This window comes from Gavia stellata, chromosome 8 (genome assembly GCF_030936135.1).
Source record: "Gavia stellata isolate bGavSte3 chromosome 8, bGavSte3.hap2, whole genome shotgun sequence".
Lineage (NCBI taxonomy): Eukaryota > Metazoa > Chordata > Aves > Gaviiformes > Gaviidae > Gavia > Gavia stellata.
Genome location: NC_082601.1, coordinates 26,630,151 through 26,647,290, shown reverse-complemented (window position 1 = coordinate 26,647,290; position 17,140 = coordinate 26,630,151). Strand labels below are relative to the sequence as shown.

At 41.8% G+C, this 17,140-nt stretch overlaps 1 protein-coding gene across 1 annotated transcript in view; it reads left to right on the top strand.

Annotated features, from left to right (window-relative positions):
- The window catches only part of TTN (titin), a 243,708-nt gene that overhangs the window by 198,446 nt on the left and 28,122 nt on the right, over positions 1-17,140 (top strand). The window contains exon 222 of the mRNA XM_059820083.1: positions 6-17,111. Coding sequence (XP_059676066.1) covers positions 6-17,111 — 17,106 coding nt within the window. The remainder of the gene's footprint in view (positions 1-5; positions 17,112-17,140) is intronic.

Sequence of the window (17,140 nt, the reverse complement as noted above, 5' to 3'; positions counted from 1 at the left end):
TTCAGACCCACCAGGTCCACCTGCAAATCCAAGAGTGACTGATACTACAAAGACAAGTGCATCTTTAGCCTGGAGCAAGCCTCACTATGATGGTGGTCTTGACATCATTGGCTATATAGTCGAGCATCAAAAGGAAGGAGAAGAGGAGTGGGTAAAAGACACAACAGGGACTGCTTTAAGAATCACTCAGTTTGTTGTTGCTCATCTGCAGACAGGAGCCAAATACAATTTCAGAATCTCTGCCATGAATGCTGCAGGTGTCGGTGAACCAGCAATAATTCCAAGTGTGGAAATCAAAGATCGGGAAGAGATTCCTGACTTTGAATTAGATGCTGAGCTAAGAAGAACACTTGTTGTTAGAGCTGGATTAACTATTCGGATTTTTGTGCCAATTAAAGGACGTCCAACTCCAGAAGTTACATGGACAAAAGATGATGTTTCACTCAAAGGACGTGCCAGTATTGAAAATACAGACTCTTTTACGCTCTTGATTGTCACAGAGTGCACCAGATACGATGCAGGAAAATACGTAATGACTCTTGAAAATGCTGCTGGTAAGAAGACTGGTTTTGTAAATGTAAAAGTCTTGGATACACCAGGCCCACCAATAAACCTTAAGCCTAGAGAAATAACTAAAGACAGCATCACCCTCCAATGGGATATGCCTCTGATAGATGGCGGTTCACGTATAACAAACTATATTGTCGAGAAACGTGAATCAACTCGGAAAGCATATTCAACAGTCACAACCAACTGCCAGAAGTGTTCCTTCAGGATTCCTAATTTGGCTGAGGGGTGTGAATACTATTTCAGAGTGCTGGCTGAAAATGAGTACGGTATTGGTGAACCAGCTGAAACTGCAGAACCTGTAAGAGCTTCTGAGGCACCGTCCCCTCCTGAGAGCCTTATTATTATGGATGTAACACGGAACTCAGTTAGCCTGGCTTGGCCAAAACCAGAACATGACGGTGGCAGCAAGATCACTGGGTATGTAATTGAAGCACAGAGAAAAGGAACCAACCAGTGGGCACACATCACCACTGTAAAAACATTGGACTGTGTAGTAAAGAATCTAACTGAAAATGAAGAGTATACTTTCCAGGTTATGGCAGTTAACAGTGCTGGAAGAAGTGCCCCAAGAGAAAGCAGGCCAGTTATTATCAAGGAGCAAATGATGCTACCAGAGTTTGACCTCCGTGGTATCTACCAGAAAACAGTCATTGCCAAAGCTGGTGACAATATCAAGATTGAAATCCCTGTGCTTGGTCGTCCAAGGCCTACTGTGACTTGGAAGAAAGAAGACCAGATACTTAAGCAAACACAAAGGGTAAATTATGAAAATACTGCAACTGCAACCATACTAACCATCAATGAATGTAAACGAAGTGATAGTGGTCAATATCCACTGTCAGCTAAAAATATTGTTGGAGAAGTTAGTGAAGTAATCATAGTTCAGGTTCATGACATACCTGGACCTCCTACTGGACCAATAAAATTTGATGAAATTTCATCTGACTTTCTAACATTTTCATGGGAGCCTCCTTTGAATGATGGTGGAGTACCAATAAGTAACTATGTTGTAGAAATGCGTCAAACTGACAGTACCACATGGACTGAATTGGCAACCACAGTGATACGTACTACGTTTAAAGCCACTCGTCTTACTACTGGAGTTGAGTACCAGTTCCGTGTTAAAGCTCAAAACAGATATGGAATTGGTCCAGCCATTACCTCAGAGTCTGTAGTTGCCAACTACCCATTTAAGGTACCTGGGCCTCCTGGCACTCCTCAGGTGATTGCAGTCACCAAAGAAACCATGACCATTAGCTGGAATGAGCCAGTTACTGATGGTGGAAGCCCAATTCTCGGATATCATGTTGAAAGAAAAGAACGAAACAGCATTCTTTGGCAGACTGTAAGTAAAATGATGGTATCAGGCAATATCTTTAAATCAACTGGACTTACCGATGGCATTGCATATGAATTCCGTGTTATAGCAGAAAATCTGGCTGGGAAGAGTAAGCCAAGCAAGCCATCTGAGCCTGTGTTTGCCCTAGACCCAATAGATCCACCTGGCAAGCCGATACCTCTGAACATCACAAGACATGCAGTTACACTGAAGTGGACTAAACCAGAATATAATGGAGGTTTTAAGATAACTGGCTACACCGTTGAAAAAAGAGACCTTCCTAATGGCCGTTGGCTGAAGGCTAATTTCAGCAATATACTAGAGACTGAATTCACTGTAAGTGGTTTGACAGAAGATGCTGCCTATGAATTCCGTGTAATTGCTAGGAATGCTGGTGGTGCTGTCAGTCAGCCCTCTGAGCCATCCGATGCAATAACTTGTAGAGATGACATTGAAGCACCAAAGATAAGGGTGGATGCTAAATACAAAGACACCTTAGTGCTGAAAGCAGGTGAAGTTTTCAGACTTGAGGCTGATGTTTCAGGTCGCCCTCCACCAACTATGACATGGACAAAAGGAGAAAAAGAACTGGAAGACACAGCAAAATTAGAAATAAAAATAGCAGATTTCTCTACTGTTCTTATCAATAAAGATTCTTCAAGAAGAGATGGTGGTGCCTATACACTTACTGCAACAAATCCTGGTGGCTTTGCCAAGCATATCTTCAATGTTAAAGTTCTTGATAGACCTGGTCCCCCAGAAGGGCCTTTGGCTGTGTCTGAAGTCACTGCAGAAAAATGTGTGCTGTCATGGCTACCTCCACTGGATGATGGAGGAGCAAAGATTGACCATTATGTGGTTGAAAAACGTGAAACCAGTAGATTGGCATGGACAGCTGTAGCCACAGAAGTTCCATTAACTAAATTGAAGGTCACTAAGCTGTTGAAGGGCAATGAGTACGTGTTCCGTGTTATGGCTGTTAACAAATATGGAGTTGGTGAGCCTCTGGAATCAGAGCCCATTCTTGCAGTAAATCCATATGTGCCACCTGATCCACCTAAAACACCTGAAGTTACAGCAATTACAAAAGATTCTATGGTTGTTTGTTGGGGCCATCCTGATTCTGATGGTGGGAGCCCAATAACTAACTATATTGTGGAACGTCGAGACAGGGCTGGTCTACGGTGGGTGAAATGTAACAAACGGGTTGTTACTGACTTACGTTATAAAGTGTCTGGACTGACAGAAGGCCACGAATATGAATACAGAGTCATGGCTGAAAATGCTGCCGGAGTCAGTGAGCCAAGCCCAACCAGTCCTTTCTATAAAGCTTGTGATACTGTATTTAAGCCTGGTCCCCCAGGTAATCCTCGTGTTTTGGATAGCAGCAAGTCCTCAATTACAATAGCATGGAACAAACCAATATATGATGGTGGTTCAGAGATCACAGGTTACATGGTTGAGATCGCACTACCTGAAGAAGACGAGTGGAAGATTGTAACTCCACCCCTAGGCCTAAAGGCCACTTCTTTTACCATCACTGACCTGAAAGAAAATCAAGAGTATAAAATACGGATATATGCTATGAACTCTGAAGGTCTCGGAGAACCTGCTCTTGTTCCTGGGACTCCAAAAGCTGAAGAAAGAATGCTACCTCCAGAGATTGAACTTGATGCAGAACTACGTAAAGTTGTCACTATTAGAGCCTGCTGTACTCTAAGGCTCTTTGTCCCAATTAAAGGAAGACCAGCACCTGAAGTAAAATGGACAAGAGAGCATGGGGAATCTTTGGATAGAGCGAGCATTGAATCAACAAGCTCTTATACTCTACTTATTGTTGAAAACGTAAATAGATTTGATAGTGGCAAATACATTCTGACAATCGAAAACAGCTCAGGTAGTAAGTCAGCATTTGTGAATGTCAGAGTTCTTGATACCCCAGGGGCACCTCAAGATTTGAAAATAAAAGAAGTTACAAAATCATCAGTTACACTCGCATGGGAGCCTCCTCTCATAGATGGTGGCTCTAAAATAAAAAATTACATTGTTGAAAAGCGTGAATCAACAAGAAAAGCTTATTCAACTGTTAATGCCAATTGCCACAAGACCAGCTGGAAAGTTGATTCACTGCAAGAAGGCTGCAACTACTACTTCCGAGTCCTAGCTGAAAATGAGTATGGAATAGGCCTTCCAGTTGAAACTTCAGAATCTGTAAAAGTATCAGAAAGACCACTTCCACCAGGGAAAATAACTTTGTTGGATGTGACACGAAACAGTGTATCCTTATCTTGGGAAAAACCTGAACATGATGGTGGTAGCAGAATTCTGGGCTACATTGTAGAAATGCAAAGCAAAGGCAGTGAAAAATGGTCAACATGCGCTACGGTAAAAGTTACTGAAGCCACTATCACAGGATTGATCCAAGGTGAAGAATATACCTTCCGTGTTTCAGCTCAGAATGAGAAAGGTATCAGTGATCCTCGCCACCTGGGTATACCGGTTGTTGCAAAGGATCTTGTGATTCCACCAGCTTTCAAACTACTGTTTACCACTTTCAGTGTTTTAGCAGGCGAGGACTTAAAGGTTGATGTTCCTTTTGTTGGTCGACCCAAACCAGCAGTGTTTTGGCATAAAGATAATGTGGCATTGAAGCAGACTACAAGAGTAAATGCAGAAAGTTCAGAAAATAACACAGTGTTAACAATAAAAGAAGCATGCAGAGAAGATGTGGGGACATATTTAGTTAAACTTACAAACTCTGCAGGTGAAGCAACTGAGACCCTAAATATTGTTGTCCTTGACAAACCAGGACCTCCAACTGGACCAGTAAAAGTAGATGAAGTAACAGCAGATAGTATTACTATTTCCTGGGAACCACCCAAGTATGATGGTGGTAGCTCTATCAATAATTACATTGTAGAAAAAAGGGACACTTCCACGACCACTTGGCAGTCGGTGTCAGCTACTGTTGCAAGAACAACTATAAAAGCATGTCGATTAAAGACTGGCTGTGAATATCAGTTCAGAATTGCAGCTGAGAACAGATACGGGAAGAGTACCTATCTGACTTCAGAGCCAATCATAGCGCAATACCCATTTAAAGTTCCTGGTCCACCTGGAACACCTTTTGTAACAAATGTCTCAAAAGACAGCATGGTGGTACAATGGAATGAACCGGTCAATGATGGTGGTAGCAAGATCATTGGGTATCACTTGGAGCGCAAAGAAAGAAACAGCATTCTGTGGGCTAAACTGAATAAAACACCTATTCCAGATACCAAATTTAAGACAACTGGCCTTGAGGAAGGTCTTGAATATGAGTTCAGAGTTTATGCAGAAAATATAGTGGGCATTGGAAAGGCAAGTAAAGCATCTGAATGCTATACTGCACATGACCCATGCGACCCTCCAGGTCGTCCAGAACCTATAATTGTCACAAGAAGCTCAGTAACACTTCAGTGGAAGAAACCTGTATATGATGGTGGAAGTAAGATCACAGGCTATGTTGTTGAAAAGAAGGAGCTTCCTGATGGTCGTTGGATGAAAGCAAGCTTTACAAATGTCATTGATACCCAATTTGAAGTAACTGGTCTAGTTGAAAACCAGAGGTATGAGTTCCGTGTTATAGCACGAAATGCTGCAGGTGTTTTTAGTGAACCATCTGAGAGCTCAGGGGCAATTACAGCAAGAGATGAAGTAGAACCACCTCATATAAGTATGGATCCAAAATACAGAGACACTGTTGTAGTGCATGCTGGTGAGTCATTCAAACTGGATGCTGATGTTCATGGCAAACCGATACCTTCCATTCAGTGGTTAAAAGGTGATCGTGAGCTGACAAACACTGCTCGTATGGAAATAAAAAGTACTGATTTTGCAACAAGCCTTAGTGTGAAGGAAGCCATTAGAGTTGACAGTGGTCAGTATGTACTACTGGCAAAGAATGTTGCAGGTGAAAAGAAAGTTCCTGTTAACATCAAAGTTCTTGATAGACCTGGACCACCAGAAGGACCTGTTGACATTACAGGTGTTACTGCTGAAAAATGCATGCTGTCATGGAAACCTCCACTACAAGATGGTGGTAGTGATATTTCTCACTATGTTGTAGAAAAAAGGGAAACCAGTCGCTTGGTGTGGACGATCGTTGAATCAAATGTGCAAACCCTAAACTGCAAAGTTACAAAACTTTTAGAAGGAAATGAATATGTTTTCCGCATCATGGCGGTAAATAAATATGGCATTGGTGAACCTCTTGAGTCTGAACCAGTACTCGCAAAGAACCCATTTGTAGTGCCACTTCCACCAAAGGCACCAGAAGTCACAGCTGTTACCAAGGATTCTATGATAGTTGTATGGGAAAGGCCAGCCTCAGATGGCGGTAGTGAAATCTTAGGCTACATCCTTGAAAAACGAGATAAGGAAGGTATTCGCTGGACAAGATGTAACAAACGCCTGATAAATGAACTGCGATACAGAGTGACTGGGCTTATAGAAAATCACGATTATGAGTACAGAGTTTCAGCTGAAAATGCTGCTGGTCTTAGTGAACCAAGCCCACCTTCCACTTACTACAAAGCATGTGATCCTATTTACAAGCCAGGTCCACCCAATAATCCTAAAGTTGTGGATGTTACAAGATCTTCAGTTTTCCTTTCATGGGGTAAACCTATCTATGATGGTGGCGCTGAAATTCAGGGATACATTGTGGAAAAATGTGATGTAAGTGACAGTGAATGGGCAATTTGTACCCCTCCAACTGGAATTAAGAATACTCACATGGAAGTAGAAAAATTAGTGGAAAAACATGAATACAAATTCCGCATATGTGCAGTTAATAAAGCAGGAGTTGGAGAGCATGCAGATGTTCCTGGTTCTGTTATTGTGGAAGAAAAGATGGAGGCACCAGACATTGACCTTGACATGGAATTAAGGAAGATTGTAAATGTGAGGGCAGGAGGTTCCTTAAGACTGTTTGTTCCCATCAGAGGTCGTCCAACACCTGAAGTAAAATGGGGTAAAATGGATGGTGACATCAGGGAGGCAGCTATTATTGATACCACTAGCAGCTTTACTTCCCTTGTTCTAGACAATGTTAACAGATTTGATACTGGAAAGTATACTCTGACTTTAGAAAACAGCAGTGGAACAAAGTCTGCCTTTGTCAGTGTAAGAGTACTGGACACCCCAAGTGCACCTGTTAATTTAAAAATCAGAGAGGTCACTAAAGACTCTGTTTCACTTTCATGGGAGCCTCCTCTCTTGGATGGTGGAGCAAAAATAAAAAATTACATTATTGAAAAGCGTGAAGCAACAAGAAAGGCATATGCAGCTGTTGTAACAAACTGCCACAAGACTTCATGGAAAGTAGATCAACTTCAGGAGGGCTGCTATTACTTCTTTAGAATCTCTGCTGAGAATGAATATGGAATTGGCCTCCCTGCGGAAACCAGTGACCCAATTAAAGTTGCTGAAGTTCCACAGCCTCCTGGGAAAATAACAGTGGATGATGTCACAAGAAACAGTGTCTCACTAAGCTGGGCAAAACCTGAACATGATGGTGGCAGCAAAATCATACAATATGTGGTTGAAATGCAAGCAAAGGGTAGTGAGAAGTGGTCAGAGTGTGCTCATGTAAAAACACTTGAAGCAGTTATTACTAATCTAACTCAAGGGGAAGAGTACCTTTTTAGAGTAATGGCTGTAAATGAAAAGGGTAAGAGTGATCCTAGAGCACTTGCAGTTCCAGTAGTTGCCAAAGACCTGGTGATTGAACCTGATGTAAGACCTGCATTTTACAGTTATAGTATCCAAGTGGGACAAGATCTGAAAGTAGAGGTACCAATTGCAGGTCGACCTAAACCAACTGTTACCTGGGTAAAAGATGGCCAGCCATTAAGGCAGACAACAAGAGTCAATGTTAGTGATTTGACTGATCTCACTATATTGAATATTAAAGAAACTAGCAAAGAGGACAGTGGCACTTATGAAATCACTGTGGCTAATGTTGTTGGGCAAAAGTCTGCCTCTGTTGAAATTATAACTCTAGACAAACCTGACCCTCCAGTAGGACCTGTGAAGTTTGATGAAATAAGTGCAGAAAGTATTACCCTATCATGGAATCCCCCAGCGTACACAGGTGGCTGTCAAATCACCAACTACATTGTTCACAAGAGAGATACAACAACCACTGTATGGGAAACAGTTTCTGCTACTGTTGCAAGAACTACACTGAAGGTGACTAAACTGAAAACTGGTTCAGAATACCAGTTCAGAATATTTGCTGAGAACAGGTATGGGCAGAGCTTTGCATTGGAATCTTCTCCAGTTGTAGCACAGTACCCCTACAAGGAACCAGGACCTCCTGGCACACCATTTGTGACAACAGTTACAAAAGAATCCATGGTCGTACAGTGGCATGAACCAATAAATGATGGAGGCAGTAGAGTGTTGGGCTACCACCTTGAGAGAAAGGAGAAAAACAGCATTTTATGGGCTAAAGTGAACAAGACTATTATTCAGGACACAAGTTTTAAGACAACTAACCTTGAAGAAGGAATTGAATATGAGTTTCGAGTTTCTGCAGAAAATATTGTTGGTGTAGGCAAAACAAGTAAAGTTTCTGAGTGCTATGTAGCTCGCGACCCATGTGATCCTCCAGGTCGCCCAGAAGCTATAATAATAAAAAGAAGCTCTATTACTCTACAGTGGACCAAACCAGAATATGATGGTGGAAGTAAGATTACTGGTTATATTGTAGAGAAACGTGACTTACCAGATGGTCGCTGGATGAAAGCTAGCTTCACAAATATCATTGAAACTCAGTTCACTGTAACAGGGCTTACTGAAGACCAAAGATACGAATTTAGAGTAATTGCAAAGAATGCTGCAGGTGCAATAAGCAAACCATCTGACAGTACAGGACCAATAGCAGCAAGGGATGAAGTTGAACTTCCACGAATTTCAATGGATCCAAAGTACAAAGACACAATTGTTGTAAATGCTGGTGAAACATTCAGACTTGAGGCTGATGTTCACGGAAAGCCACTACCAACCATTAAGTGGTACAAAGGAGATAAAGAGCTTGAGGAAACTGCTAGATATGAAATAAAGAACACAGATTTCAGTGCATTAATAATTGTAAAAGATGCTATTAGAGTTGATGGTGGACAGTACATTTTAGAAGCCTCTAATGTTGCAGGAACAAAGACAGTACCAGTAAATGTAAAAGTCCTGGACAGGCCAGGACCTCCAGAGGGCCCAGTCCAAGTGACAGGAGTTACAGCTGAAAAATGTTCATTGGCCTGGGCTCCTCCTCTTCATGATGGTGGCAGTGATATTTCTCATTACATTGTAGAGAAGAGAGAAACTAGTCGCCTAGCATGGACTGTTGTTGCTTCAGAAGTTTTACCTACAATGCTGAAAGTAACAAAACTCTTGGAAGGAAATGAATATGTTTTCCGTATTATGGCAGTTAACAAATATGGGGTTGGTGAGCCATTAGAATCTGTGCCAGTAATGATGAAAAATCCATTTGTGGTTCCTGGACCACCAAAGGCCTTGGAAATTACCAACATCACAAAGGATTCTATGACTGTCTGCTGGAGCCGGCCAGATAGTGATGGAGGTAGTGAAATTATAGGCTACATTGTAGAAAAGAGAGACCGAGCGGGCATCAGATGGATAAAATGCAATAAACGACGAATTACAGATTTGCGATTAAGAGTTACAGGATTAACAGAGGATCATGAATATGAATTCAGAGTTTCTGCTGAAAATGCTGCCGGAGTGGGTGAACCAAGCCAAGTTTCTCCTTACTTTAGAGCTTGTGACCCCATGTTTAAGCCTGGCCCACCTACAAATGCCCATGTTGTGGATACCACCAAAAGTTCACTTACACTTGGTTGGAGTAAACCTATTTATGATGGTGGTTGTGAAATCCAGGGATATCTTGTAGAAATCTGTAAAGCAGATGAAGATGAATGGTCACTTGCTACTCCACAGACAGGTGTACGTGCCACTCGATTTGAAATCAAACAGCTTGCTGAGCATCAAGAATATAAACTACGAGTGTGTGCCCTCAACAAGGTTGGTGTAGGAGAGGCTGCATCAGTTCCTGGTACTATTAAACCAGAAGATAAACTTGAAGCTCCAGAACTTGATATTGATTCAGAGCTAAGGAAAGGAATAGTGGTAAGAGCTGGTGGGTCTGCTAGAATTCACATACCATTCCGGGGACGACCAACACCTGACATCACGTGGTCTCGAGAAGAAGGTGAATTCACAGAAAAAGTTCAGATTGATAAAGGCATAAACTACACACAACTTTCAATTGACAACTGTGATAGAAATGATGCTGGAAAGTACATTCTTAAGTTGGAGAACAGCAGTGGTTCTAAATCTGCATTTGTTACAGTAAAAGTCTTGGACACACCAGGACCACCACAAAACTTAGTGGTAAAGGAGATAAAGAAGGATTCTGCTGTATTATCTTGGGAACCGCCCATTATCGATGGTGGTGCAAAGGTAAAGAACTACGTAATAGACAAGCGTGAGTCAACCAGGAAGGCATTTGCAAATGTGAGTGCTAAGTGTGGCAAGACAAGTTTTAAAGTTGAAAATCTTACAGAAGGAGCAATTTATTACTTCAGAGTTATGGCTGAAAATGAATTTGGAATTGGTGTTCCAGCTGAAACCACGGATGCTGTCAAAGCCTCAGAACCACCTCTGCCTCCTGGGAAAGTAACACTCACCGATGTGACTCAGAGAAGTGCGTCACTTGCATGGGAAAAACCTGAACATGATGGAGGTAGCAGAATTTTGGGATACATTGTTGAAATGCTGCCTAAAGGAACAGAAAAATGGAGTGTTGTTAGTGAGACCAAAACATGCAACGCAGTTGTGTCTGGTTTGAGTCCAGGACAGGAATATCAATTTCATGTGATTGCCTACAATGAAAAAGGCAAAAGCGATCCCAGAGCACTTGGAATTCCTGTGATAGCTAAAGACTTGACAATTGAGCCAAGTTTCAAACTGATGTTTAATACATACAGTGTACAGGCTGGAGAAGATCTGAAGGTAGAAGTACCATTTATAGGTAGACCCAAACCTACTATTACTTGGACAAAAGATGAGCAGCCACTGAAACAGACAACCAGATTACATATTCAGGATACATCAACATCAACTACTTTACATATTAAAGAAAGCAACAAGGAAGACTTCGGTAAATATACAGTAACAGCAACAAACACAGCTGGTACAGCAACAGAGCACCTGAGCATAATTGTACTGGAAAAGCCTGGCCCACCACAAGGACCCGTCCGTTTTGACGAAGTTAGTGCAGACTTTGTTGTTTTATCATGGGATCCACCTAATTATGCTGGTGGCTGTCAGATAAGCAACTATATAGTAGAAAAGCGTGACACAAGCACTACCACGTGGAGCATCGTGTCAGCAACTGTTGCAAGAACAACTATCAAAGCAACAAAGCTTAAAACTGGTTCTGAATACCAGTTTAGGATTTCTGCTGAAAACAGATATGGGAAGAGCTCTCCTTTGGATTCTAAACCAGTCATTGTGCAATACCCCTACAAGGTGCCTGGGCCACCTGGAACCCCATTTGTAACAGCAGCTTCCAAGGACCATATGATCGTACAATGGCATGAACCAGTTAATGATGGAGGAAGCAAAGTTCTTGGCTACCATCTTGAACGTAAAGATAAGAACAGCATTCTTTGGACAAAACAGAACAAGTCACTCATTGCAGACACCAAATATAAAACAGATGGCCTTGAAGAAGGTCTTGAATATGAGTTCAGAGTTTCTGCTGAAAACATTGTTGGTATTGGCAAAGTCAGCAAGGTATCAGAATTGTATGTTGCCCGAGATCCTTGTGACCCACCTGGCCGCCCAGAGGCCATTGTTGTTACAAGAAATAATATCACATTGAAGTGGAAAAAACCAGAATATGATGGTGGAAGCAAAATAACTGGATATATCATAGAAAAGAAAGAACTACCAGATGGTCGCTGGATGAAAGCCAGCTTTACAAATGTGTTGGAAACAGAATTTACAGTAAGCGGTCTTGTTGAAGACCAACGATATGAATTTAGAGTAATTGCAAGAAATGCAGCAGGTTGCTTGAGTGAACCATCTGAAAGTACAGGGCCCATTACTGCCAGAGATGAAATTGAAGCACCAGGGGCTTCACTGGATCCTAAATACAAAGATGTCATTGTTGTTCATGCTGGAGAAACCTTTGTTCTTGAAGCTGATATCCACGGCAAACCTATTCCTGACATTACATGGTCAAAAGATGGTAAAGACCTTGAAGAAACAACTGCAAGAACGGAAATTAAATCTACCATTCAGAAAACAACTCTTACTGTCAAAGACTGTATAAGAGTAGATGGAGGTCACTATACTCTTAACCTCAGAAATGTTGGTGGCACAAAATCTATACCAATCACTGTAAAAGTGCTTGACAGGCCAGGACCTCCGGAAGGACCTTTGAAGGTTACAGGTGTCACTGCAGAAAAATGCTACTTGGCATGGGCTCCACCTTTACATGACGGTGGTTCTAGTATCTCACATTATATCATTGAGAAGAGAGAGACAAGCAGGCTTTCATGGACACAAGTAGCAACAGATGTGCAGGCTCTTAACCACAAAGTAACCAGACTACTTGCTGGCAATGAATACATTTTCCGTGTAATGGCAGTGAACAAATATGGAACTGGAGAACCCTTGGAATCTGAGCCAATTGTGGCTCGTAATCCATACAAACCCCCTGGTCCTCCTTCAACACCTGAAGTTTCAGCAATCACGAAAGATTCTATGGTGGTAACATGGGGTCGCCCAGAAGACAATGGGGGAGCTGAAATTGAAGGTTACATACTTGAAAAACGAGACAAAGATGGTATCCGGTGGACCAAATGCAATAAGAAAAGTCTGACAGAGTTGCGATTCAGAGTGACAGGTCTTACAGATGGGCATTTCTATGAATTTAGAGTTTCTGCTGAAAATGCTGCAGGGGTAGGGGAACCCAGTGAGCCATCCATTTTCTATCGTGCTTGTGATGTATTATATCCACCAGGTCCACCAAGCAATCCAAAGGTTACAGACACATCCAAGTCATCAGTTTCCCTTGCCTGGAGTAAGCCCATTTATGATGGCGGTGCTCCGGTTAAGGGATATGTAGTAGAAGTAAAAGAAGCTGCTGCTGACGAATGGACTACCTGCACCCCACCAACAGGTCTACAAGCAAAACAGTTCACTGTAACAAAACTTAAAGAGAACCAGCAGTATAACTTCCGCATCTGTGCCATCAACTCAGAAGGAGTAGGAGAACCTGCTACTATACCTGGTACAGTCATAGCAGCAGACAAGATTGAACCTCCTGAAATTGAACTTGATGCAGATCTCAGAAAAGTAGTCACTGTACGTGCTAGTGGTACATTACGCCTGTTTGTCACCATCAGAGGAAGACCAGAACCTGAAGTTAAATGGGAGAAAGCAGAAGGAATAATTAGTGAGCGAGCTCAGATTGAAGTCACCAGTTCCTATACAATGCTGGTCATTGACAATGTAAATAGATTTGATAGTGGTAGATACAATCTTACTTTAGAGAACAACAGTGGCAAAAAATCAGCCTTTGTTAACGTCAGAGTGCTTGATACACCTAGTGCACCTATAAACCTGACAATCAGAGAAGTGAAGAAAGATTTTGTAACATTAGCCTGGGAACCGCCACTTATTGATGGTGGAGCTAAAATTACCAACTATGTAGTTGAAAAGCGAGAATCCACAAGAAAGGCATATGCCACAATTACAAACAACTGCACTAAGAATTCCTTCAAAATTACTCAACTGCAAGAAGGATGTAGTTATTACTTCCGTGTTCTAGCTGTAAATGAATATGGGGTTGGCTTACCAGCAGAAACACCAGACCCAATTAAGGTTTCTGAACCACCTGCTCCACCTGCAAAGGTTGTTCTTGTTGATGTGACTCGCAACTCTGCTTCAATTAAATGGGAAAAGCCAGAGAGTGATGGTGGTAGTAAAATTACTGGTTATATAGTAGAAATGCAAACTAAAGGAAGTATAAAATGGAGTGCATGTACACAGGTGAAAACATTAGAAGCAACAGTAACAGGCTTAAGTATGGGAGAAGAGTACAGTTTCAGAGTAATTGCTGTTAATGAAAAAGGAAAAAGTGATCCAAGAGAACTTGGTGTCCCAGTCATTGCAAAAGATATTGAAATCCAGCCATCTGCTGAGCTCCTTTTCAACACATTCACTGTGAAAGCTGGAGATGATCTTAAGATTGATGTGCCATTCAGAGGGCGACCTCTTCCAACTGTTAGCTGGAAGAAGGATGGGAATCCCTTAAAAGAGACAACCAGGGTAAATGTTCAGACATCAAAGACTTCAACTTCACTGTCCATCAAGGAAGCTTCAAATGAAGATTTGGGACATTATGAATTACACCTTTCAAATACTGCTGGATCAACAACAGCTTCATTAACTGTAGTTGTCCTTGACAGACCAGGACCACCAACTGATGTGCATATTGATGAAGTTAGTGCTGATAGTGTAACTCTGTCTTGGAAACCTCCAGCATATGATGGTGGGTGTCATATTAGCAATTACATTGTGGAGAAGCGAGAAACTACCACAACAACATGGGATGTAGTATCTGCAGCAGTTGCAAGAACATCAGTTAAAGTATCTCGACTCACCACTGGCTCTGAATATCAGTTCCGTATTTGTGCAGAAAACCGTTATGGGAAAAGCACTTACACTAATTCTCCTTCTGTTGTGGCAGAGTATCCATTTAAGCCTCCAGGACCACCTGGAACTCCTCATGTGGCACATGCAACTAAAGTTTTCATGATTGTAACTTGGCAGGTACCAGTTAATGATGGAGGTAGCAGAGTACTAGGATATCACTTGGAACGTAAAGAAAGAAGCAGCATTCTTTGGACAAAAGTCAACAAGAGCCTTATACCTGATACGCAAATGAAAGTTACAGGGCTTGATGAAGGACTGCTGTATGAATATCGTGTGTATGCTGAAAATATTGCCGGAATAGGCAAATGCAGTAAATCATGTGAACCAGTTGCTGCAAGAGATCCATGTGATCCTCCTGGTCAGCCAGAAGTTACTAATATTACAAGAACATGTGTCTCACTGAAATGGACTAAACCAGAATATGATGGTGGAGCTAAAGTAACAGGATATATTATTGAACGCAGAGAGATACCAGACGGTCGTTGGCTAAAGTGTAATTTTACTAATGTGCAAGAAACATACTTTGACGTAGGTGGACTTACAGAAGACCAGCGATATGAATTCCGTGTGATTGCAAAGAACGCTGCTGGACTCTTCAGTCAGCCATCTGAATCAACTGGACCTGTGACTGTAAAAGATGATGTAGAGGCTCCAAGAATTATGATGGATGCCAAATTCAGGGATGTTGTAGTTGTGAAGGCTGGAGAAGTGTTTAAAGTCAATGCTGATATTGCAGGACGGCCAATACCAGTGATTTCATGGACAAAGGATGGCAAGGAGCTTGAAGGAAAAGCTAGAGTTGAAATAGCCTCAACAGATCACACTACTGCAATAACAATTAAGGACTGTATCCGAGGTGATTCAGGACAGTATGTGCTAACATTACAAAACGTTGCAGGAACAAGATCTTTGGCAATTAATTGCAAAGTACTTGATAGACCTGGCCCACCTGCAGGCCCATTAGAAATAAATGGCCTTACTGCTGAAAAGTGTCATTTATCATGGGGACCCCCTCAAGAAAATGGTGGTGCAGATATTGATTATTATATTGTAGAAAAGCGTGAGACCAGCAGAATTGCATGGACACTTTGTGAAGGAGAGCTTAGAACAACATCCTGTAAAGTGACAAAACTACTGAAGGGTAATGAGTATATTTTCAGAGTGATGGGAGTTAACAAATATGGTGTTGGTGAGCCTCTAGAAAGTGTTGCTGTCAAAGCTCTAGACCCATTTACAGTTCCAAGTCCACCTACATCTTTAGAGATCACCAGTGTGAGCAAAGATTCAATAACTCTGTGCTGGGCAAGACCTGAATCTGATGGAGGCAATGAGATCTCTGGCTATGTAATTGAAAGGCGTGAGAAAACTAGCCTAAGATGGATTCGTGTAAACAAAAAGCCAGTTTATGATTTAAGAGTGAAATCATCTGGTCTCCGTGAAGGATGTGAATATGAATTCCGGGTTTATGCAGAAAATGCTGCTGGCCTCAGTCTTCCGAGCGAAACCACACCATTGATTCGAGCAGAAGATCCAATCTTCTTGCCATCTCCCCCATCTAAACCTAAGATTATGGATTCTACAAGGTCAAATATCACAATTGGGTGGACAAAGCCACTGTTTGATGGAGGTGCTCAAGTAACGGGGTACACAGTTGAATACAAAAAAACTGATGAAACTGACTGGACAACTGCTATTCAGAACTTAAGAGGCACAGAATACACCATAACTGGATTAGTGTCAGGCTCTGAGTACGTCTTTAGAGTGAAATCCATTAACAAAATTGGTGTCAGTGAGCCAAGTGATGTCTCAGAACCTCAAGTGGCAAAAGAAAGAGAAGAAGAACCTGCCTTTGATATTGACAGTGAAATGCGGAAGACTTTAATCGTAAAGGCTGGTGGATCATTCACAATGACTGTTCCTTTCAGAGGCAAACCAGTCCCAAATGTAACGTGGAACAAAGCAGACACTGATCTCCGTACACGAGCAAGCATTGATACTTCACATAATTGCACATCTCTTACTATTGAAAAAGCAACAAGAAACGATTCTGGAAAATACACATTAACATTGCAAAACATCTTGAACACTGCTACCCTGACTTTAATTGTCAAAGTTCTTGATACTCCTGGCCCACCATCTAATATTGCAGCGAAAGATGTAACTAAAGAATCTGTTGTGTTATCCTGGGATGTTCCTGAAAATGATGGTGGAGCACCTGTAAAGAACTATGTTATTGAAAAACGAGAAGCTAGCAAAAAAGCGTGGGTCACTGTGACAAACAATTGCCATCGCCTGTCCTACAAAGTGACTGGCTTGCAAGAAGGTGCCATTTACTACTTCCGGGTTTCTGGAGAAAATGAGTATGGTGTTGGAGTGCCTTCTGAGACCAAGGAGGGAACAAAAATAACAGGTATGTTTTACTAAGAAAAATATTTGTTA